Source organism: Cydia strobilella, chromosome 24 (assembly GCF_947568885.1).
Source record: "Cydia strobilella chromosome 24, ilCydStro3.1, whole genome shotgun sequence".
Classification (NCBI taxonomy): domain Eukaryota; kingdom Metazoa; phylum Arthropoda; class Insecta; order Lepidoptera; family Tortricidae; genus Cydia; species Cydia strobilella.
In genome coordinates this window covers 6,438,105-6,464,042 of record NC_086064.1, presented here as the reverse complement: position 1 = coordinate 6,464,042, position 25,938 = coordinate 6,438,105, and the positions used below count along the sequence as shown (strand labels likewise).

The 25,938-nt window shown below is 38.4% G+C and overlaps 1 protein-coding gene across 1 annotated transcript in view; it reads right to left on the bottom strand.

Moving 5' to 3' along the window:
* Positions 1 to 25,938, bottom strand: part of LOC134752026 (exportin-7-B) — a 69,107-nt gene that overhangs the window by 35,128 nt on the left and 8,041 nt on the right. Inside the window, exons 5-15 of the mRNA XM_063687586.1 lie at positions 25,656 to 25,763; positions 24,678 to 24,805; positions 24,353 to 24,548; positions 23,251 to 23,469; positions 21,457 to 21,603; positions 19,548 to 19,720; positions 18,431 to 18,609; positions 16,642 to 16,790; positions 15,913 to 16,005; positions 14,031 to 14,104; positions 12,927 to 13,071 (exon numbers count right to left, since the gene is read on the bottom strand). Of these exons, the coding sequence (XP_063543656.1) occupies positions 12,927 to 13,071; positions 14,031 to 14,104; positions 15,913 to 16,005; positions 16,642 to 16,790; positions 18,431 to 18,609; positions 19,548 to 19,720; positions 21,457 to 21,603; positions 23,251 to 23,469; positions 24,353 to 24,548; positions 24,678 to 24,805; positions 25,656 to 25,763 (1,611 nt within the window). The remainder of the gene's footprint in view (positions 1 to 12,926; positions 13,072 to 14,030; positions 14,105 to 15,912; positions 16,006 to 16,641; positions 16,791 to 18,430; positions 18,610 to 19,547; positions 19,721 to 21,456; positions 21,604 to 23,250; positions 23,470 to 24,352; positions 24,549 to 24,677; positions 24,806 to 25,655; positions 25,764 to 25,938) is intronic.

The following is a 25,938-nucleotide window of genomic DNA, read 5'->3' as shown; positions in this document are numbered from 1 at the left end:
CATACTAGAATGTAAAGATGTTAAGACAATAATAGTGAGAATAGATAGTGATTTGACGTACACTAAAACCATCGAAATGATTAGGAACGCTCGTTATCCAGTTCACTCGTGAGTACAGCGGCATCTAGTGAGGAATTTTGTAACTAAAACCGGGTTTCTACACTTTTTACTCTTTTTATTATTCACTAGCTTCTGTCCGCGACTTCGTCTGCGTGGAATCAGTAACAGCAGTTAGAGCAACTTTAGCGCCTGGAGAAAGTCTAACAGCAATCATTCAATTTGAGCATAATATGCACACAAATATTAGGCGCTTTTCACCCTCTTAAGGGATGATTTTCGGGATAAAAACTATCCTATGTCCTTCCCCGGGACTCAAACTATCTCTATGCCAAATTTCAACTAAATCGGTTCAGCGGTTTAAGCGTGAAGAGGTAACACACAGACAGACAGACTTTCGCATTTATAATATTAGTATGGATGAAAGGGTATTTGACTACTAGTCAAATCAGTTTCTTGTTCGAACGGTCAATACGATTTGCTACTAATTTGTATGAAACACTAGCATGTGACGTCACTATCCTACTCTTTTTAGGGTTTCGTACCTCAAAAGGAAAAAACAGAACCCTTATAGGATCACTCGTGCGTCTGTCTGTCTGTCCGTCTGTCACAGCCTATTTTCTCCGAAACTACGTGACCAATTAAGTTGAAATTTGGTATACATATGTAAGTTTGTGACCCAAAGACGGACATGTATCGTAAACAAATGAATTTTAAACATGGGGGCCACTTTTGGGGGGTAAATGAGAAAATTTAAAAATAAAGTTTTTCAAACTATATTGTGTTACATATCAAATGAAAGAGCTCATTGTGAGAATCTCAAATATATATATTTTTTATATTTTTAGGATAAACAGTCCAGAAGTTATTCAAGATTATAGGCAAAAAATGACTATTCCCCCCAGATAATTTACGCACGTTTCACATAAAAATACATGGTTTAAATTGTGTAATGTACGGAACCCTTGGAACGCGAGTACGACTCGCACTTGGCCGGTTTTTAGGGTTCCGTACCTCAAAAGGAAAAAACGGAACCCTTATAGGATCACTCGTGCGTCTGTCTGTCTGTCTGTCCGTCTGTCACAGCCTATTTTCTCCGAAACTACTGGACCAATTAAGTTGAAATTTGGTACACATATGTAAGTTTGTGACCCAAAGATGGACATGTAACGTAAACATATTAATTTTAAACACGGGGGCCACTTTTGTGGGGGTAAATGAGAAAATTCAAAAATAAAGTTTGTCAAACTATATCGTGTTACATATCAAATGAAAGAGCTCATTGTGAGAATCTCAAATATATGTTTTTTATAATTTTAAAATAAATAGTTTAGAAGTTATTCAAGAAAATAGGCAAAAAATTACCATTCCCCCCCTTTATCTCCAAAACTACTGGGTCAAAAATTTTGAAAAAAAATACACAAAATAGATCTTTACCTATAGATCACCGGAAAACCTATTAGAAATGTGCAGTCAAGCGTGAGTCGGACTTAATTACTTAGTTTTGATCCGACCCCTACGGGTTTTTTAAAGACATTTCACATAAAAAATACATTGTTTAAATTGTGTAACGTACGGAACCCTTGGAACGCGAGTCCGACTCGCACTTGGCCGGTTTTTTTAATACGGGTTTTATAATAGAAATTGTGTCTAAAAATAACTGCTGTCTAAGTTTCTCTATTAATGTTCTGGTGCTTCATTTCATGCATTTTTTTTTAATACAGTCAAATACCCTATTCATATTGCATCCATGGTAGGTACACAGGTGTTACATAATAGTTTGTTCACATGGGCCCTGGTAGGGCACGGCAATATTCTTAAATCTAAAGATTGAGATTGCGATTCACCGAGAAAATGCTGCCAGTATCTTTGGCACTATGCCCCAGGGACCCTCTTTAGATATAGATTTTTTGTTTTTTTTTAGGTATTAGTTTTAGTTTTGTAGGTAGTTTTAGTTTTAGGTTACTTTTTATTGTAAATCTATTAATTATAGACAATGAAGGAATATTAAGATTGAGTTATGTAGGTAAAATTAATGTGTGTGTGCATAATGAGGGCTAACGCGTATGAATTCGCCGCTAGGGGCGCTAGTGTAATCAATCAATCAATCTTTAGGTAGTATGGCTCCATCGATACTGTCGATGATTTCGCCAACGTCAAAGTGGGATCCACGTGGGATCGAATTAATATTTTAGCCAGTGTACGGTAAATAATAAAATAATGTGCCTCTAGGGCTCTAGCCAGACACGGTTAGAGGTAGAAATACCAAATGCTCTTAGAGCACGACGTTTTTCGGTAGTTATTATTTGTAGTCGACTCGTAAAACCGATAGCTGGATTTTACGAGAAGCACGTGGACTACCGGCCGTTGACTCCAAAATGGTGGTTAAACACGCTTTGAGATTAATTCTCCATTCGCTGCACACTACTACATTAGATTACTGTATAATAAAGCTATCGATATTACACTTTAAACAATATTAATGAGCAAAAAACAAAGTAATTAATCACGAGGCTACTATCAAGATGGCGTTCGAACCGGAAGTCTCGGCGCTAGTGTAGATGGTGGTCTTTTCCATAGTTCGAAATGTCAAATGTCACTTGTCACTTCAATGACTGACAGCTGTTCTTTAGTCTTTTGGACCACCATCAACAGAGGCGCCGGCAAATTCACCCCGTGCAAAATTGCGGGGAGTAAAAAAAACAGAGGCGCCAACTGGTGAGCAAAAAAACGATAGCCCTCATTGAGTCGCTTTACTTCTAACTCGGGTAAATCCATCTGTCAGTTTATGCGATTTTGGTATTAAGAAAAAGGTAATTAGGGTAGATATTTGCTGAGAAAGTCGAATGGATTTACCCGATTTTGAAGTTAAGCGACACAAGTATTAGACCGGAATTTTGATTTCGAAAATCGAAATTTCGTTATTTGCCGCTCTATCGCTCAAATATGCAGTGATAGAGGCCGATAAAGAAATTTCAAAATTCGTGTTTCGCGGAAGGCCCTCGGATCCTCGTAGTGGTGCTCTTAGGCTTCAAGAAATTCGATGTTACCAGACTGAAAAATGGCGCCATGCATTACGCATACGGTACAGTTCTAGCAAAGAAAATAGAGTGTATAGAGAGTTTTTGTCTTAGTAAATTTTGTAGTCACATTTTCGACACATGAATAAAACTACAAATAATTAAACATAAAAAAAAAAATAAGGATAAATGTTTTTTTTTAGGGTTCCGTTCCCAAAGGGTAAAAACGGGACCCTATTACTAAGACTCCGCTGTCCGTCCGTCTATCTGTCACCAGGCTGTATCTCATGAACCGCGATAGCTAGACAGTTGAAATTTTCACAGATGATGTATTTCTGTTGCCGCTATAACAACAAATACTAAAAAGTACGGAACCCTCGATGCGCGAGTCCGACTCGCACTAGCCCGGTTATTTAGAACGCCATATGACTTTGACCCATGTTCTTTCACTGATTAAAATTGTTAAATATCAAACGGTGTCACCATCTACCCGAGTATAGGTTAAAGCAAAGAGGATATAATAAGATAGAACGGTACTGTCATAGTAAATTTTGTAACCACTGTAAATTCACTGCCATTTATCGACATACTTTAAAACTAAAAAAGAAGATTTATAAAAATACGTTAAAATATATTTAAATATTGATAAATGATTTTTTTATTTGCATTAATTATTTTTATATGATTTTGACCCATATTCTTCAACGGATATGCGTTAAAATTGTTAAATAACAAACGAAACTGTCAACGCCCTCTATAGAGTAGGCCAAAACTAGTGGCGCCATCTGATCGAGAATCAAATTTTCGTGATTTTCGAGGCACGTTTTTCCCTTAGACTGAATCCATCTATTACGGAGTTATAATCTTTGGTCAAAGGTATGGCATAAATCAAAAATTCTCTTTTTTTTCTAGGCACGTTTTTTCCATAGACGACATATCTTATACCATAGAGTAACTTATACTAGAGCGGTACTGTCATAGTACATTTTGTAACCCCAGTAAATTCACTGCCATCTGTCGACACACTTTAAAACTAAAAATAAATATTTATAAAAATACGATAAAATGTATTTAAATATGGATAAAGGATTTTTTTATTTGCATTAATTATTTTTATATGATTTTGACCCATGTTCTTTCACTGATATGCGTTAAAATTATAAATAACAAACGAAACTGTCAACGCCCTCTATAGAGTAGGCCAAAACTAGTGGCGCCATCTGATCGAGAATCAAATTTTCGTGATTTTCGAGGCACGTGTTTTCCTTAGACTGAATCCATCTATTACTGAGTTATAATCTTTGGTCAAAGGTATGGCATAAATCATAAATTCTAGCATAAATTTTCTTGTTTTTTTCTAGGCACGTTTTCTCCATAGACGACATATCTTATACGGACTATACGGAGTTACATCTGTGCCCCTAGTAAAAACGGGTACAAGTTCCGGGCAGCGCAGTTGTAAAAGGGCGTAAGTGTTAAAGGTTAAAGTAACACTTATGCCCTTTTAAACCTAAGCTTCGCGAGACTTTTAGTCACTTGTACCCTGTTTTCTATGGATGGTATAGAAAGGATGCCAATTTCTTATGGCAGAATTGTTGCAAAAGTGACCGCTTTCAGCTTTAAATAATAGTTCCTAATCTCTCCGGTGGCGCTAGTTAGGCTCTGGGACATAAGTATAACATGAACCATATAAGGCAACAAATAACCCGACCAAATTACGTAGGTTGTTTTTGGTAGTATTTCGGTGTATGGTGGCGCCGCCTAATTACTGTTTTTTGATCGACACTTTTCATACATAGAGGTCATAGAGATTTGGCTCCTTTATACAGTCTCCATGAGTAGGGCCACAGACATCTAACTGACATATATCATAGAGGACCTTAAAAGCGAGACTTAATAAACAGTGACGCTTTCTAAAAATATTATTGTCATTTTGACAGTTCAACGATAAAAATTTGACAAGTCAACAAAAATCATCGATCAGGTGATACTAGGTACACACATCGTTAGCCAGTTCACTAGTGGGTATAGCGACATCTAGTGAGGAATTGGGTAACTAAAACAAGTTTCAGCCCGCGAATAAAGTTTGTGGAGTCAAGGTGTGAGTCAAGGTCTGCTGGCTCTATTGCCCAACGTAGGCCAATCTAAGGGACGCATTTATGCGTTAGACGGAGCAAGTGATATTGCTATCTCATTCCACCGCATAGTTGCATCCCTTAAATTGGCCTACGTGTAAATACGTTGGGCCATCGTGTAGAGGAGTCATGATACATTGGGGCAAGGTGTTCACGCAGTCAGGCATCCAACGCGGGCCCGACTTTCTGTAAGGACGATGACTTTTGCATTAGGTTATTTTTGGGATTAGGTTGCCAAGCGGACGCCAGATTTCCTTAGCGAGCCGTGACAATGTTAGGAAGATGACGATTGGAGTATGTTGAATATACAGGGCGGATTTTCTTGGCGTTTACAGATTTTGGAAAAAACATACAGGATGCGAGCATGATGTGACAAGGGGGAGGGGGGAGCCACAAACTTTGTGACGCTACTTTAACTTCATCAGTAACCGTTTTTTTTTATTGGTTATAATGTTAAATAACGAGTTTTTGAAACGATAATCGCTTTTATTCGTTTAATTTTCTTACCTAATCGATTGTGTTATAAAATTACTAATATTCTTTTATCAAAAATATTAACAATACCTAATTCGAATTGTCGATTTCGTTGCAAACTAAATTGACAAAAATGTGACGTCACACCAGGGGGAGAGGTTTCCCAAATGTGACAAGGAGGGGGGGAGGGGTCAAGAAACCTAGAAATTCGTGTGACGTAATTAATGGATGACCCCAAAGCCAAACTGCGAATGCATCAGTACTAACAAGCGACACTTAAAACAAAGTGACACTTCCAAAAATATTGTTTGTCAATGTCAAGTCATAAATAGACTAATTTTGTCAAATATTGATAAAGTCATGTGATACTTGGGACGTAGCTATATCGTTACCCAGTTGACTCGTGGGTATAGCGACATCTAGCGGCGAATTAGAAACTAAGTAGTTTTTTTTTAATGATTTACTGAGGTATTATCTAATGTCATGAGAAATACAATTTAGATCTACTAGATAATATAACGCGAAACTCTGCGTAGGTGGCGCCACTACCACACTCTGAGGGTCTATCGCGAAACTAAAAAATCGAAATTTCGTTATATAACATCTCTGTCACCTCTTACATATTCGAGCGATTTAGAGGCAGATAGCGAAATTTCGAATTCGCGTTTCCCGGTAGATCCTCTATAAACAAACCGCCTTGATGCATCAATGTCATAGTTTATCATCTCTGAAAACTTGTCAAAAACCTGTTAAAGGTACAGTATGTATAAGTTACTCTATGGTTTACTAAAAAGGCTAGTGCTGGACTCTGGTGGCAGAAAATTGCAGTAATATCCCCTATTGTCCTAGCATCTTACTCAATCTATGTATCTTTGCAGTAACCCTACTTATCACCAAAGAGAATTAAGTAGACATAGAGTGCTCACTCCATACATCAGTTTTGTTACCAAAAAGACTATTATTTTCGTGTCGACATCTAGCGTCAAGTGAAATTATCAGTACTGCTACTCGACACTAGGACTGACAAAAAGCGTATTGCTCAACAATTTACAACTAATGATAAACAGAAGAAGTTGAAAGTAGAGTTCCGGTTAATCCGGTTATATACTTCACCGTACAAACTTCTTCAATGATGTATATCAACTTGTAGTAGGCGCTATCAGAAATTAGCTGAAAATCGTTGAGCATTAGACTTTCCGTTCGTCGCGACATCTATTGTCGAGTAGCAGTACTGATAATTCCTCTACTTGACGCTAGATGAAAATAATAGTCGTTTTGGTAACAAAACTGATGTACGGATTCTCTTAGGTTTTAAATAGTATACCAAAGAGGATATAATATTATAGAGCGGTACTGTCATAGTAAATTTTGTAACCCCAGTAAATTCACTGCCATCTATCGACACACTTTAAAACTAAAAATAAAGATTTATAAAAATACGATAAAATTTATTTAAATATGGATAAATGATTTTTTTTTATTTGCATTAATTATTTTTATTATTTTGACCAATTTTGACCCATGTTCTTTCACTGATATGCGTTAAAATTGTTAAATAACAAACGAAACCGTCAACGCCCTCTATACGAGAGTAGGCCAAAGGTAATAGCGACATTTGATCGAGAATCAAATTTTCGTGATTTTCGAGGCACGTTTTTTCCTTAGACTATCCATCTATTACGGAGTTATATCTATCTTTGCTATGAGTATACGAAGCTTCCTTAGCAGTAAGCTTAAAGCCGTCGTTCAAAAACTAGATAAATAAATACTTAAATACATAACGGAAATTCGGTTCGCTTCCACTAAGAGGGAATTTGGGTCGCAACTCGTCAGCAAGTTAACTCGCGGGTACAGCGACATCTAGCGAGGAATCTGGTAGCTCTGTTGAAAGGTTGTCTCGTGAACGGTCGGATTATGGATAGTATAGAAAGGATGCCAAACTCTTAAGGCAGAATTGTTGCAAAAGTGATCGCTTTTAGCTTTAAATAATAGTTCCTAATCTCTCCGGTGGCGCTAGTTAGGCTCTGGGACATAAGGCAATAAATAACCCGACCAAATTACGTAGGTTGTTTTTGGTAGTATTTCGGTGTATGGTGGCGCCGCCTAATTACTGTTTTTTGATGGACACTTTTCATACATAGAGATTTGGCTCCTTTATATAGTCTCCATGGGTCGGATACAAGGGCCTGACACTCTTTGATAGAGAAAGATGCTCTTATTGCGATTCCTATAAGAGGAAAGGAAATAGTGCCATGCTTTGTCCTTATTACCGACCGGGTTTTTTTTTCATGGTCGGGTTATGGCAGCATAGGTAGGAGGCGATGGCGAAATACCGAAATTTATAAGAGTGAAAGAGAAAAATTCAATACATGAATATGTCTTACTCATACTCATACTCATAATCTTTATTGCATATCACATTGTATCTTACCCTATACTTAACATAGAATCGTGTACAATATGACACCCTGTAGGGCACAGCAAACAGTTTATTCAAGAGGAGAACGAGGTTTTTGTACAAGGTTATATAATGGGTACTTTATTAATTATAATTATTGGTCGTGAAAAAATTCATTTAATGTATAATAGGCTTTTTTAATCAGGTGTTCTGCTAATTTTTTAAAGAATTCATTGTCGGACTTGGTGTTTTTTATTTCGTTACTAATTTTATTGAATATTTTTATTGCCATCGAGTTAGGACTTTTTGAATGTAGTTTTAGTTTCGAGGGGATAACCTGCACCAACTTATTTTCAAACCTGCTGGCGTAGCGTCGGGGTATGTCTGAATGTTTGGTATAAAATTGAGGGTATTTTTTTACAAACTTACATGTTTCCAAAATGTATATTGATGTTAAGGTAAGTATTTTTAGATCGATGAAGTGGGGCTTACTACTTTCCGGTATATGTATGTTAGCCAAGATTCGAACACATTTTTTTTGTAATATGAATAGGCTTTCTACATCTGTGCTATTCCCCCATAAAATAACACCATAGGTAAGCCAAGCATGGGCGTAGGAATAGTAAGCAGTTAAGGCGGTGTTGAGGTCGCATGCTTTTTTTAATTCGCATAAGGCATACGTGAACTGGGACAATTTCGTTTTTAGTTTTGCTACATGCGCTTTCCAATTAACATTGCAGTCAATTTCGAACCCTAGAAGAGGAGCGGTATCAACACATTCTAATTTTATACTATTGAAGGTGAAATCTATGTTAAGGGGGGTTTTTTGATAAGGTCTAAACTGTAAGATTTTTGTTTTTGAAAAGTTTACTTCCAAATTGTGATCCGATAACCAGTCAACTACGTTTGTTAATAAAGTGCTTAAGTCTTGTGTTATATTATAGTCGTCTGTACACGAGGTGAGGATGGAGATATAGTCGGCAAATAAAGTACTCTTTTTCTTACCCCTGGTCGCTCGGTTTCATGTCTAAAACTACTATACGATGTCTATGGTCGGATACTAAGGATGGTATTCCATCTGTCCAAAGTGCATTGCATCTCACTCTCTCACTAAACAAAATGTGAGACCCAAATACACATCGGACAAACACTGTAATAGGTGGAATACCACCATTAGAGCACAGGGATGTTGTGGATGATGCAGATGGGGAATTTTAAAGGCTCACATCCGCGGATTAGGCACATAAAAAACGTCAAATATTACACTTTAGTAATTTTTATTTAATAAAACAGAAACTTTTAGTATTTGAACAAGAATATAGGTGCCCCACAATCGCATTACTATACTAAAGTCCAAATAAAACAAACTTTTCACTTCTTGTCGCTGTCCGTACGAATCACAAAAACGAAACGAGATTCCTATTGGCTAATGACGAAATTACCTAGCACTTACGCCGCCGCTAAGACGTTCCTGTACCTACATCCACATACGCATTAAGCTTCGCATCGATTTTATGCGGATGCGGATGTTGAAAATAATGCGGAAGTTCCGCGGTTGCGGATGCGAATATTCGCAACATCCCTGGTATAAGCCAAAGGTATGGCGCCATCGCTCGAAAAGATTGATGGGGTATTGGGGGTTTCGAGGTCACAGGACACAGGACCACTAATTATTCTAGACATGGGGGATAAATAACGTCACGGTGATAAAGTCACCGTGACTCGCCGTCAAAAGGTGTCATTGTGACTTTTCACAAAAGAACAACGTTACAAAATCACATACGTTCCTACTGTTCCAAGCGCAGTCACTGTTACTCAAATCACGACAAACACGGAGCGTGACGATACTGACACTGTGACTGTAACTCGGCTCTAATCGGGCTCAGTCAGGAGTGTTCGGAAATGGCGAACATCGGATGACGCCTGAGGCGCTACCACAAATATCATGCAGTGGCACGGGTAACAGGCGTGACAAAGTCACGGTGACTTTTTTTTAACGGGATCGTCAGTCACTGATATCAAAATGTAACGCTTTTCCCCATGTCTAAATTATTTTCGTGTAAGAATTTTATTAATTTCGTGTAAGATAAAAATGTAGATTTTTGACGATGCAAAAGCGATCCAACAGATCCTACTTGAATAAATTGATTTTTATCTTTTATCTATTTCCTTTTTGTATAATACAACGAGGCTCCCTTAGCAGTAAGCTAGTAGCCGTCGCCCAAAAAACATTTATAAATATTTAAATACATATCGACAATTCGGTACGCTTCAACTAAGAGGGAATTTGGGACGCAACTCGTCAGCAAGTTAACTCGCGGGTACAACGACATCTAGCGAGGAATTGGGGAAACCGGAACTATCAGGGTGATATTCCATTCTGTCCAATTTGTTCGTCCAATGTGTACTGCGTCTCACATTATGCTTAACGAGAGAGTGAGACGCACAGTTAAGACAGATGTAATACCATCAAAACCCACATTGGTATTTAAAAAAAATCAATTCGGGTTAAAGACGTCAACCAAACAGAATATATAGGATATAGGGTTACTGTCATAGTAAATGGGGTTGGCAACTGTCGAAGATTTGCAGATCGCCATCATAGCTTGATCCTTTTTCTATGAGAAAGAGCTGGCATCTAGGGCATTAAAAAAAAAACAAAAATTAGACACAATTCTAGGGATTGACAGAGCAAGCTATGCTGGCGCCATCTGCTAAATAGTTCGACTATTATATCAAAGAGGATATAATAGGATGGAGCGGTACTGTCATAGTAAATTTTGTAGTTATAGCATAGAGTAACTTATACTAGAGAGGTACTGTCATAGTAAATTTTGTAACCCCAGTAAATTCACTGCCATCTGTCGACACACTTTAAAACTAAAATTGAAGATTTGTAAAAATACGATAAAATGTATTTAAATATAGATAAATGATTTTTTTATTTGCATTAATTATTTTGATGATTTTGACCCATGTTCTTTCACTGATATGCGTTAAAATTGTTAAATAACAAACGAAACCGTCAACGCCATCTATACGAATGTAGGCCAAAACTAGTAGCGCCCTCTGAACGAGAATCAAGTTTTCTTGATTTTCGAGGCATGTTTTTTCCTTAGACTGTATCCATCTATTACGGAGTTATATCTATCTTTGGTTATAAATTTACTGCCATCTATCGACACACGATTAAAACTAAAAATGAAAATGTATAAAAATACCAAAAAAAAATATGTATATGTAATACATATGTATAAATGATTTTTTTATTTGTATTAATTATTTTTTTTATATGATTTTGACCCATGTTCTTGCACTGATATGTGTTAAAATTGTTAAATAACAAACGAAACCGTCAGCGCCATCTAGCCGAGAATAGGCCTAGGGTTGGTATTGGTGGTAGCGCCATCTGTGCGAGAATCAAATTTTCTTGATTTCCGAGGCACGTTTTTTCTTTAGACTGAATAGACTGTATTCATCTAATACGGAGTTTATATAGGTCTTTTCCCGTGCGAAGCCGGGGCGGGGGTCGAATCAAAGGAGAATTTTATTTTATTTTATATCGGCAATCGCGAAGCAGTAAGCTACGGATGCCGTTCAAAAACTGAATAAATAAATAAATAAATGAATTAGCAAGCCGAACACCCAGACTGAACTAAACTAGGATAACCCCTCGTTACCCAGTTTACTCACGGGTATAGCGACATCTAGCGTGAAATTGGGGAAACCGGAGGGTCTACCACGAACACCGAAGTTCGCAGATTGCGGGCATCTTTCTATTTTACTCTAACTAAGGCGTAATTAGAGTGACAGAAAAGGGTGCCCGCAATTTCCTAACTTCGGTGTTCGCGGTTGGCCCTCGGAACTATTATATATGTATATCGCGTCGAATACGTAACTGCCAAGTAAAATGTTTGAAGTGATTTTTTTCAAGTTTATACATTACTTTATTTAGAAATGTAACATTTAAGTAATGAGATAACGTTAAAAACATATTTGTGACATTCTCAACCAAAAGGTACCACATTGTCGATTGTAAATAAGGTTGATTTCAAATTGAAACTATATGGAAATAGCGCCTTATTGACAACCGACAATAAGTACCATTTTGATTGAGAATTGTACATTTCATCAATCTAATGCGAGGTTTAGACTAGCAAGAACTTGCATGCAATTTTCGTTACATTGCGGTATCTGATCAAACTTTTGAATACAGTTTACTTTAGTAGTCGGCAATGTAACTTAAATTGCATTCAAGTTCTTGCTAGTCTAAAGCTCGCTTAAACCCAAGACTTGAAGAAACTGTCAAGGGGACCATCATACGACGCAAGAGGAGGCCTGAATTTGTATTTTAAAAAAAACTCAGGATAAACCATAGACATAGTATATACAAGTAGTTATAGACGCGCCACCGAGCGGCCGGGGGTAAAAGAAAGAATATTCATATAAAATGTATACTACGCAATTTATCCGGTTTGCATGTCCAATGTCTTTTCTCTTTCACTCTTATAAATTTCAGTATAGCCCCCTTGCTATGATGCCCACATGATGCCATAACCCGACCATGAAAAATGTCCGGTCGGTGATAAGGACAAAGCATAGCACTATATTCTCTTTCCTCTTATAGGAATCGCAATAAGACTATCTTTCTCTATCAAAGTGTATCAGGCCCTTGGGATAAACCGTGAACCGATTCATATAGATGAACTCAGGGCCTACCGCGAACCACGTTCGACATGTTTCCTCTCTGTCACACTTGTGAACTCGTACGTAAGTATGACAGGGAGGCAACACGTCGAACGTGGTTCGCGGTAGGCCCTCTGGGCCCACTGTAACACTCACCGTATGATGCGTGAGCATGAACTGAACCTCCTCCAGTTTGACTAGTTTGCGCACGCAGGAGTACCCGCCGCTGAGGTCGCTGAGCAGCCCGAGGGTCTTCGCTATGATCTGCTCCGAGCCGCCCCAGTACTTCAGGTTGGTGATGCTGGAAACATGCGGCAACTCGTGTCAGACAAGTATAGGCGTCGGTAGGAACGTAAAACTACATCATAATAGTACATTGTGCAACATGGGGCGTAAGTTAAATATTGCAAACGAGAGTATAGTTAAATTGCCGGAGCGATTTATAGACTCGAGTTTGCAATATTATTACGCCCCAAATTACACTTGCGATACAAATGTGAAGTATAAAGACAAAAAACTGTTAATTATAATACTAGAAACTTCATAACTCACTAGAGAAAACGCTTTTTCTATAGTTCCCGCCATAGAGTAACTTATACTAGAGCGGTACTGTCATAGTAAATTTTGTAACCCCAGTAAATTCACTGCCATCTGTCGACACACTTTAAAACTAAAAATGAAGATTTATAAAAATACGATAGAATGTATTTAAATATGGATAAATGATTTTTTTATTTGCATTAATTATTTTTATGATTTTGACCCATGTTCTTTCACTGATATGCGTTAAAATTGTTAAATAACAAACGAAACCGTCAACGCCATCTATACGACTGTAGGCCAAAACTAGTAGCGCCCTCTGAGCGAGAATCAAATTTTCTTGATTTTCGAGGCACGTTTTTTCCTTAGACTGTATTCATCTATTACGGAGTTATATCTATCTAATTTTTACTAGTTTTTATGAATGTATCTTTATTCTTAATCGGCTTCTTATAAATTACTAACATTGTTTTTCTCAAAAATGTTTTTTTTTTTTTGTTAAAATAATAAAAAACTAATTGAAATTTTTCATTTCGTAGACTAAAACAAAATTGCCAAATATGTGACGCCTCACCAGGGGGGTAAGGGTTAGCCAAATGTGCCTCTAACCAATCTTCAAATTCGTGTGATGTAATTTATGGATCGCTTTTCTCAAAATCAAGCCGATGAGACTCTAGTTTTGTATATGCCCCGCCATAGAAACCAGTTAATTTCACTTACATTTTTCTCATAAGCACGCTTAGCAACCGGCTCTCGTCGTTGAGGCCCAGCACTTCAGACAACCGCCGGTACACCTGGAAGTAAAAATATTACATCAAATCAAGGACAATAGAAGAGAACGTATGAACCAATAATACTTACCTACTCTTTGATTGAAACCATTCAAACATCGCACCTAACGCCATCTATTGACTTCATACTGTATCACTTAGAATGTCGCTGAGCGCTCGATGGCTGTTACTTCACGCTTGCGCGTACCAAAGATAGATATAACTCCGTAATAGATGGATACAGTCTAAGGAAAAAACGTGCCTCGAAAATCTCGAAAATTTGATTCTCGATCAGATGGCGCCACTAGTTTTGGTCTACACTCGTATAGAGGGCGTTGACTGTTTCGTTTGTTATTTATAATTTTAACGCATACCAGTGAAAGAACATGGGTCAAAATCATATAAAAATAATTAATGCAAATAAAAAAATCATTTATCCATATTTAAATACATTTTATCGTATTTTTAACCGACTTCAATTTCATAGAAGGAGGAGGTTCTGTATTCGGTTGTGGCTATTTTTTATAAATATTTATTTTTAGTTTTAAAGTGTGTCGACAAATGGCAGTGAATTTACTGGGGTTACAAAATTTACTATGACAGTACCGCTCTAGTATAAGTTACTCTATGCGCGTACGTAAAAGTTGTAAAATTACGACTTTTGTATCAAATGACACTCTCAGCGACATCTACGTAGAATGATACTAACTAACGGAGCTCCGCGGTGTACGGCGCGTAGTATGACGACCGCTGGTCCTCTCTTCTATTGTCCTTGCATCAAATCATAATATCATTTATTCAATGCAATCATGGTATTTTACAAAGATGATCAACATCAACATCAAACATTTATTCAGCAAATAGGCCACAGGGGCACTTTTACATGTCAATTTTTACAAGCAATACAAAACCAAAATTTACAAAAAACAATTACAAATATGGAATCAATAAAATATTAGATACTTTGTCAGAGATGTATCCAGTCTAAATGTCGAATTACACAAAAAAAGAAAATTAATAAAAAATATACAAACAACAGACAATTACTAAAATTGTTTAGAGATGTAAAAGTCTCTAGGTGTCAGAGATAAAATATGTATAATAAATTAAAAAACAAAAACGATCATCAAATTATCCTTAGAGGTGTAAAGGGTCTCAAAGGGTATAAAAGTCTAATCAAGTACAAACATGAACCCTACTAGGGTGTAGCAGTTTACATATAAATATACAATATTACATAATATAAATTACATACAAAGAAGGTTACACAAAAAAATCGTCGTTCGTTGCGACATCTATTGTCAAGTAGCAGTACTGATAAATCCGCTAGTTGACGCTAGATGTCGACTACGAAAATAATAAGCGTTTTGGTAAGAACACTGATGTATGGAGTGAGCACTCTGCTTACTTATTTCTCTATGTCTCCGCGCATGTTTGAAGGAAATATTGTATTCATATTCATAGGCCTGAATTTGTTTATATAGCTCCAGTTTATAAAACAAACGAAATAGAGCATAAGACAAGTTTTGTATGAAAAACTTAAATTCGCTGTATTTTTTTGACTATGGTATCTGAAGCTACATAAACCAATTTCAGACATGGATATACCTTATCCTATTGTAAGTACAAAGTTTCAGAGCAAACTAGCTACTCGTTTTAAAATGAGAGCGGAACTACGTTTGTATGGAGAACCGAGCTTGCCGGAGACCCTTAACACGTTCACGGTAAGTGACGTCATGTGTCATAGGCAGAAGGAAACAAAAGACTACGCGAATGCTATAGCATTCGTGTCCGCGAATATGTGAATATTATAAAATGTAAAGCTGTCTCACCTTGCTGTTCTTTTGAACCTGGTCGCCAACGTATATTTTCCTAAACTGCTCGAAGAACGACATCATGGCCAGCTCTAGTTTCTCACACCCACCCTGCAATGATAATAGTTATTTGTCTTACACGGGGTCATAGTTGTTTTTTCTTATTTTTTACATAAATATTAGGGGACATCTTACACAAATCAACTTAGCCCCAAAATAAGCAAAGCTTGTACAATGGGTGCTAGGCGACGATATACAGTACCGGCCAATAATATATCACCTCCATGTTATTATTATTTATTTATCGTATGGCTTCGTTATATGTCACTGGATACAAAAAATAAACTTAAAATTAAAATTTCGCCCTACTCAGGTAAGCAGCCGCTTCTTCAGCCAGGATATTGAAGTCACTCACATGGCCCGTGTATTTTGTGAGGGGACATTCCAGCACTATGTGTTCGATGGTCTGGTCTGGGTATCCACAGTCGCAGGCAGGCGAGGCGCTCCAGCCCCATTTGTGCCAGTGGTGTGCACAGTTACCAATTCCGGTTCTAAAGCGGTTTAGGGCGGACCATTATAGACCCGACAGACAAGTTCGCCGTCCATTGCGTCGTTTTCATCGCAGATGTAGACGGAGGCGCGGTAGCCGATGCAGGCGTCGATCATGCACACAGCCAGGTGAGTTGACCTGCGGGTTGAACGGTTGCGGGTAGCTAGGACCCGACAGACGAGTTCCCTTTAACTTACAGTGGCTAGCCTCGAATCAGTGAGGTCCATGAGCTGCAGGACCCGACAGACGAGTTCGCCGTCCATTGCGTCGTTCTCGTCGCAGATGTTGACGGACGCACGGCCGCCGATGCAGGCGCCGATCATGTACACCAGCCAGGTCAGTTGGCCTGCGGGTTGGAAGAGTTGTTGGTTAGGTAATAGCATAGAGTAACTTATACTAGAGCGGTACTGTCATAGTAAATTTTGTAACCACAGTAAATTCACTGCCATCTTTCGACACACTTTAAAACTAAAAATGAAGATTTATAAAAATACGATAAAATGTATTTAAATATGGATAAATGATTTTTTTTATTTGCATTTATTATTTTTATGATTTTGACCCATGTTCTTTCACTGATATGCGTTAAAATTGTTAAATAACAAACGAAACCGTCAACGCCATCTATACAACATAAGGCCAAAGCTAGTAGCGCCTTCTGAGCGAGAATCAAATTTTCGTGATTTTCGAGGCACGTTTTTTCCTTAGACTGTATCCATCTATTACGGAGTTATATCTATCTTTGGTAATAGGGTATTTGACTGTATTTAAAATAAATTATTTTACACCATGCATGAAATAAAGCACCAGAAGATTAATAGATAAACGTAGACAGCAGTTACTTTTGGACACAATTTCTATTTTAAAACTCGTATAAAACTATAAAGAGTAGGTAATTTTATTGTGACGTCACATGCTAGTGTTTCATATAAATTCCATAGTAGCAAAATCGTTTTGACAGTTCGAAAAAAGAAACTGATTTGACTAGTAGTCAAATACCCTATTCAGATAGGGTGCGGGCATAAACTATAGGGGGCAGCATAGAAGCCGTCAGATTTTTGGCGTGAGGCGTAAATGTGAAGTTTATGCTTCCGATGTAGCTCACAAGATGGCAGAACCTACTACGCACAAAAAAACGTAAAAGAACGGTAGATAGCAGCACTTGCTTTGAAGTGTCAATGTACATGTTTATATCTCCGATTCAGGCCACAAGATGGCAGACCTTCCAACGCGCACGGATCCTATATGATGTCTGTCACAAAGTCCTATTGTTCGAATTAACAACATACTAAGCTGTAGCGACCGACTTTTGTCTCGGACGTTGCCATTAGGTGGATCGTTTCTTGGGTTTCGCTTATCCGCTAAGCCGATTGATCGGCTACCCCTAAAAAGGGTAAAAACGAACTTTTTAAGGAATATTAGCATTCAAGGGGTATATAGATGTACTCGCGATAGAAAATGTCGATAGAGCGATGCAGAACATTCCAAATTCAAATCAAGTACGCCCCGAACGCGTGTTGGCGATATTCAGTTTCTACGCTAGTTCCATAGAGTAACTTATACTAGAGCGGTACTGTCATAGTAAATTTTGTAACCCCAGTAAATTCACTGCCATCTGTCGACACACTTTAAAACTAAAAATGAAGATTTATAAAAATACGATAGAATGTATTTAAATATGGATAAATGATTTTTTTTATTTGCATTAATTATTTTTATGATTTTGACCCATGTTCTTTCACTGATATGCGTTAAAATTGTTAAATAACAAACGAAACCGTCAACGCCCTCTATACGAGAGTAGGCCAAAGCTAGTGGCGACATCTGATCGAGAATCAAATTTTCTTGATTTTCGAGGCACGTTTTTTCCTTAGACTGTTACGGATCTATTACGGAGTTATATCTATCTTTGCTAGTTCGAAACGCAAGAGCGCTTCGGAAGTTTCTACCAGCATGTAGAAGTTTCTAGAAGGTTTGTTCACGTACCTCTGAGTACTGTAAGTTGGTGCGCGTTTCCCTCGACGCTGTAGGCGGCGGCGGCGCGGTCGAAGTGCGACACCAGCAGCTGGCACGTCTTGCCGTACTCGCAGCGCCCGATCACCGACAGCTGCTCCAACTGTTGCTGCACGCACCCCACTTCGTCGAGGGGGTCTTCTAGGCCGTCCCTGGAAATCGTGACACCCACGGGTTATCCTCATCGGGCAGAATATTATTTGTCAGAAATACAATTTGCATAACGCTTATCGCAGAAAACTTTTAGTCGAATGATACTTTCGTATAAATATATACTTGCCACAAAGAAATATTTAAGGAAAAAACGTGCCTCGAAAATCACGAAAATTTGATTCTCGATCAGAGGGCGCCACTAGTTTTGGCCACACTCGTATATAGGGCGTTGACGGTTTCGTTTGTTATTTATAATTTTAACGCATATCAGTGAAAGAGCATGGGTCAAAATCATAAAAATAATTAATGGAAATAAAAAAAATCATTTATCCATATTTAAATACATTTTATCGTATTTTTATAAATATTTATTTTTAGTTTTAAAGTGTGTCGACAGATGGCAGTGAATTTACTGGGGTTACAAAATTTACTATGACAGTACCGCTCTAGTATAAGTTACTCTATGCTTGCCATAATAGTCATTTCACATAATACTTGTTTGGCAGAAGTGGGTTAGGTTAGGGTTTTCAGCCAAATAATATTATACAAAGAAATATTATGCGAAAAGCAGTATGCGAAAGGTAATTCTGCCAAACGACATTTCTGCCAAGTAACATTGTGCAGTACAAAAATATGTGACTTTTCAACCAAAAGGTACCACATTGTCGCTTGTCGATAAGGTTGATTTCTAATTGAAGCTATATGAAAATAGCGCCTTAAAAAAAATCACATTAAATAAATAAATGATTATGATTACTAACAAGCGACAATAAGTACCCTTTTGGTTGAATATGTCAAAAAACTTTCTGGAAGGGAGGAAGCGGTCCAGAAACTTGAAAGAAATAGTGTAAAATTAAAAAATATTAATAAAAATTAGAAATTGTAATATGTTCCTGCATCCCAGATGTAACGCCCCGTGCGGTTGTTAGCCACCCACCTGACGACGACGGCCACAGAGTTGAGTCTGGACTCTATGTAAGCAGCGGTGACGCCCGGGGCGTAAGTTTCTAGTAAATGTGGTTCTGTCGCCTTGACGTAGGGTACGGACGCCACCATCCGCTGCCACAGTGATAGGAGATAGTGGACTGAGTTGGGGGCAAATTGCCACATCTGGAATTGTAAAGATTCAATCAAAACATTTTACAAATACAGTGGAACCCGTTTATTATGACCAACCGCTTGCTATGACGTAATTACTGTGCGAAGTTTGGTTTTCATATAAAATTCCTTGTGAGAAAGTCGGATAAGATGACTTCGCTTATAGTGACAAATCGCTTACTATGACCTAAAAATCCTATTTTATGAATGTCCGGTTACACTGACACGTTCGCTGGTTTTCGTGGCCATACCCGTTTTTCCCTGCGACGACGTTTGGTGCGTGCGGTGTTTTAGTTTTGATTCTCAGTAACAAGTTGATAATTGGTACAAAGTTAATAAATCTCTCACAAAGGAATTTGAGATTAATTTGGAAAGTAACAAAAATAAGAAGTTACTCAACTATGCTTCATATGACATCCGCTTAGTATGACGTGTTAGTCATTTCCCTTCGATGTCATTATATGCGGATTCTACTGTACTGGCCCATAAACCGGACAAGTGCGAGTCGGACTCGCCCACCGAGGATTCCGTACTTTTTAGTATTTGTTGTTATAGCGGCAACAGAAATACATCATCTGTGAAAATTTCAACTGTCTAGCTATCACGGTTGATGAGATACATCCTGGTGACAGACAGACGGACAGAGAAGTCTTAGTAATAGGGTCCCGTTTTTACCCTTTGGGTACGGAACCCTAAAAGAAACATTTGCAAAACACAAAGTAGACGTAACTTGAATAAAAATGTAGCACTGATTTGGAGTTGATGTAACAGGCTTAAAACGCACTGCGATTAATTTCTTGCGGTTTCAGTCTAACTTGTTGCGTTTTCAGTCTTACAAGTTATGAAACATGCTGTGCGTTACACTTTTTGCGGTTCTGAAATCTCAAGAAATTAATCGCAGTATGTTCTAACCTTAATAATGATGGTATTCAAGGCCATTCATACATTGCGCTCCACCTTAATATATGAACGGCCTTGATTTACCGCTCGCCGCGCCCGTCCAGTCCGCGGTCTAACAGTTACATAGACATTAGGCGCTTTTATACTTTACCTGAGTGATGTTGATCAGTCTGTCAAGTGTGTTTGATGCAGCTGGGTTTTAGGATCAGTTGTACCAAACCGTTTGTCACCGCTAAAGCGTTCGCTAAATTTTATTATAAATAAAATATAATAAATAATAATAATAAAGGGTCATTCTTACACATATTGACTAAGTCCCACGATAAGCTCAAGAGGCTTGTGTTGTGGGTACTCAGACAACGATATATACACGGTGGCTAAAAAATAAGTCCATTCCCGTTGCCAGGGAGGTTTTATGATTATACTGATCAACTGTTACTATGGGACCAACCGCGATTTCGCAAAAAAAATGTTGGCTGTTTCATACATTTTGTCTGGTCCATTTTCTATGGGAGGGTAATTTTTTTTCGCGATTTCGTGGTTGGTCTCACAGTAAAAGTTGCTCAGTATAATCCCAAAACCTCCCGGGCAACGGGAATGCACTTTATTAATATACAAATACTTAAATACATACATAGAAAACACCCATGACTCAGGAACAAATATCTGTGCTCATCACACAAATAAATTACCGGGATTCGAACCCAGGATCATTGGCTTCATAGGCAGGGTCACTACCCACTAGGCCAGACCGGTCGTCACTATATGCGAAATTTCATAGTTCTCTGCTGCGTGACGTTGATCAGTCTGTTAACTGTGGCTGCTGCAACTCGCCCTTAGATACGTACTTGTAAACTCTGAACTGTGAATTTTGCTATAAGCTCTATGAGACGCGGGTAGTTGTCCACCATGACCAGTTCGCCGAGCTGATAGTTGGATTTGAGCCGCGCCAGCAGCCGGCAGAACTCGTGGTAGTTTGAAGGGTCGGAGAGGCCCTGGAACCAAAAAATTATAAATTTTAAGAATAAGAAACCATTTATCACACACAAAAAAAAATCTGATCGTTTACAAAATATAACATTAAAAAAAATTGCATAGTAGTTATAGACGCGCCACCGAGCGACCGGGGGTAAGAGAAAGAATATTCATAAAAAAAATAATAATAATAATAATATTGTCTTCGGTTACCGCGATAGTTACTCATGAAATAAAACTAAAGAGAGAGATTAAGATTAAGAGATCGAAACGTCGGGATGTATTATAAATTCAATATACGCGATATAATCCGTTTTCATAGTTTTATTTCAAAAAAAAAAATATTTATGTTCATATAAAATTTGGGCAACATTAGGATTTTTTTCTCTTTCACTCTTATGAAATTCGGTATTTCGCTATCGCCTCCTACCTATGATGCCACCCGGTCGGTGATAATGACAAAGCATGGCACTATTTTCTCATTACTTTTATAGGAATCGCAATAAGACTATATTTTTTATTTCCTTTTTGTTATTGCCACACACACATTAGCCACTGACGAAAAATACAGGGGGCGTCCACCCCTTCCGAGTTAAAAACCGGACAAGTGCAAGTCGGACCCGCCCACCGAGGGTTCCGTACTTTTTAGTATTTGTTGTTATAGCGGCAACAATAATGCATAATCTGTGAAAATTTCAACTGTCTAGCTATCACGGTTCATGAGATGACGGACAGGGGAGTCTTAGTAATAGGGTCCCGTTTTTACCCTTTGGGTATGGAACCCTAAAAAGGCTTTAAATGGCTTAGTCGTTAATCGAACAACTCCAACGATTGGCTTTCAAGGGGTTAGCGCTCACGAACGGGTATTAAGCTTACACGTATTATGAAGCCCTTAAAAAGCCAAATGAAAGGGTTTCAGTTAGCAACAGCTTTGGTAAGCAAAGCCTTACGGTATACCCCTTCCAATACCCCCGAAGGGGATACCGGACCGGTGTCTGAAAATTGATTAAAGACTAAGCAAACCCTTGTATGCATACTTATAGTGTCGGCAATGCGTTTGTGACACCTCTGGATACAAGCGTCCATAAGCTGCGGTCGCCACTTACTCTTAGGGTGGGCTGTCGTCTGTCGTAAGATAAATATAAACAAATCGAAAAAATTGTTCAAAAAATTATGTGAAAGCTAGTGCAGTTTAAAGTAATAAATACGATTTTTATAAATTTTTTTATTGTGGTGACATGTTCCATGTACTAATTTTTCAGTGTGTTATCTGTGGAATCTCGTTGATTATTTCTGGAATTTCGTCGATTATTTTTGTATCTCACCTACGTGTATTCTAGGTAATATCTGCAATACGCATCGCGTCAGCCTTTATTGGAATCTCGTGGATTATTTCTGGAATCTCACATTCTTACTTGTTCTTCAGTGGAATCTTATGATCATACCCCAGGTTTTGGGTGCGAGTATGATTTCGTGCACTCATTATTTTTTTATTGTAAAATAGTTACCATACTGTGAATTCAAAAAGTAGGAAGCTTCAAATGTGCTTAGGATTGTAAAAATTGTATCTAATTTTACAGTTTGTACCTACTTTTTTGCAAGTGAAATACATTGCTGCACCCAAAACCCCGGGGTATGGTCACGCTCAAGATTATTTGTGTACTGGCCTGTGTGTTTTCCAATATGGTGAGCACGCCGTGCGCGAGGCGGTTGAGGAACTTGGCGCGCTCGTTGTTGCCGAACAGCGAGCGGCGCACGGACGCGAGCTGCACGAGGCAGGCGAGCGCGAGCCCCGCGAGCCCGCCGCCGCTCAGCGACTGTTGCAGCGAGAAGAACAGCTCCAGCGTGCCGCCGCCGAGGAATGAGCCGCGCCACGATGTGGGGATCTCAAATCAAAACTTCCTTTTAATAAGTTTTTGGCAAAAATACCATTTTTTGTACAAGTTTCTATCGCTGACTGTACTATTCTTTCCACAGGCAACTAATACTCAACGAGACAATTCTAAAAACATAAAACACAATTAGGTTGCGTTGTTTTATCACAGAGTTCCTATGGTTACCTCGTGTCTCCATCATCAGATCGGCTCGATGGTATCATAATATTGAATTGTCACCCGACTTACATATGTATGCAAATTTTCAGCTTCATTGAAAGACGTGAAGTGGGTCAAATTTAACTTGCAATATTTTACCCGTACATACATACATAGGTACATTGCAAGTAAATAAAAAGCTTGTAAAAATTCTAGCTCTAAGAGAAAGAGTCTAGGCCCTAGAATCCTAGATTATTGTTTCTGGAATCTTAACTATTATTTGTGGTATCTAATTTTTATCTATTCTCATTGTTGTTTATTTTACGGAAGTAATAGTAGGCTATTCCGTCCTGTTACGACAAAACAGGGTATCTAAGTAGATAGGAAATGTGTATGTTACTTTTAGACATCCGCATTTAAGTAGTAAAATCTTGTCATTTTGCATTTCTCCTGAATCACCCTATATTGTAAAAAGTTTTTAATTGTATTTACATGAACGCTAGATAGATCATTTAGAACACTCATTGACCGCCGTGCCGATAAAGTCGTACTAGAGTACTCGTACATAAAACTGGATTTAATTTCTAATTGCTATTTTTGGAATCTTAGCTATTATTTATAGCACGTAATATATATACATGTTAACAGCTGTTGTTATTCTTGGAATCTAGAGGGTTATTTGTGGAATTTAATTCGTAGTTGTTGTTATTTTTGGAATTTTAACTATTATTAGTACCTGCACGGTGCACAGGTCGTCGGAGCACTCGTCGACCGCCGTGCCGATGAAGTCGTACGTGAGACAGTTGTGGGCAAGCCGGAGCAGACTCGCTATTAAGGCGTGCTGGCTGGCGTCGAGGGGGTCTAGTGCCTTCCCTCTCGCGCCAGAGAGGAGCGAGCAGGACAGGCGGAACATCTCGAACAGTTGTGTGTCTCTGTCGATAAAAATAATACACAAATATAACTTTTCACAAAAAAATGCGGTCCTGGGATAGTCTCATCCCTACGATTTAAGTGCTTCCTTCTGCGAAGTATAATATCAAATTCAAAAATATAATTCATACCTAAATGAAGATGCGATCTTCCTGTGTTTAGCGAGCGATCGGTTGGCGTCCGCCTCTGATACTTGATTCATCTCTAACACCAGCTGCGACAGTAGCTGCACTGCTATTGTGCACATTTCTGCTGGACCCTGCAATTGAACAAAAAGTTAATCCTTCCTAAAAGCAAATTTTTAATAAATTTGGGAATGTTCGGGAAAATTTTACAAGAATTTATAGAACGCGGACCAGAAGCAAATATCGTCAGTCATCGCCTCCCGCTTGATACTTTGTCAGATGATAGTTTAGATGCTATCGTGAATTTAAAAAAATAGTCAGCCGGTTGTATAGCGGTGGAATAATCATCAGCTACTTGCATAAACATATAAAAAATACACGCCTTACCATTTATGTCCGTAAATCCGTAAGGCGTTTCTTGAAACGCCTGATGAAATGCTACATGCAAAGTTTCATGATTTAGTTCAATTCAGTGACCGCAAAACATATGGCGCAGGTCAGAGCCAATTGTTTTGGATGTCAAACTAAGGGACTCGTTTTTTTCTTATAATTCACCTCTCTATCACAATCAATTCTCTTTGGTACAGCATTTCCAGAGAGTTCCAGAGAGTCCCTAGTAGTTTCAGGGCCCATATTGAATGGGCCCTGAAACTACTAGGGCATCTGAGCGTTACAAATAATATTTTATGCCTCCTTTTTAAGACGGCCAAGAGGTGGGTCCCGAATTTGGCAGTTTTTGTTAGGTACACAGAACGAGTAATAGTATTATCATACAGAACGGCCACGCACCGCCCCGCCCCGACTCGAATTACCTCGCCCCGCGACAGCAGATTGACGACCTTTTGCCGACCACTCAGAACTGTTTTTAAGCAACTAACTCACACAATGACGCATGCCGCGTGTACAGACGTGCCGTTACACATAGAAACGCAAGTGATTTTTGATGTATAGCGTGTCCGACCTATGGCTTTAGTATGTGGTTACCTGTAAAAAGGTTCCGACGTCTCCCATGACGTTGTGGAACACGAACTCCTCTTTGACCATGTCGAACCATCCCAGTTTGGTGATGCGTGCGAACAGTGCCACCAAAGCCTGGAGAAAAAAATCAACAATAATTTATTTTTAGGGTTTCGTATCCAAAGGGTAAAAACGGGACCCCATTACTAAGACTCCGCTGTCTGTCCGTCTGTCACCAGGCTGTATCTCATGAACCGTGATAGCTAATAGCAAAGATAGATATAACTCCGTAATAGATGGATACAGTCTA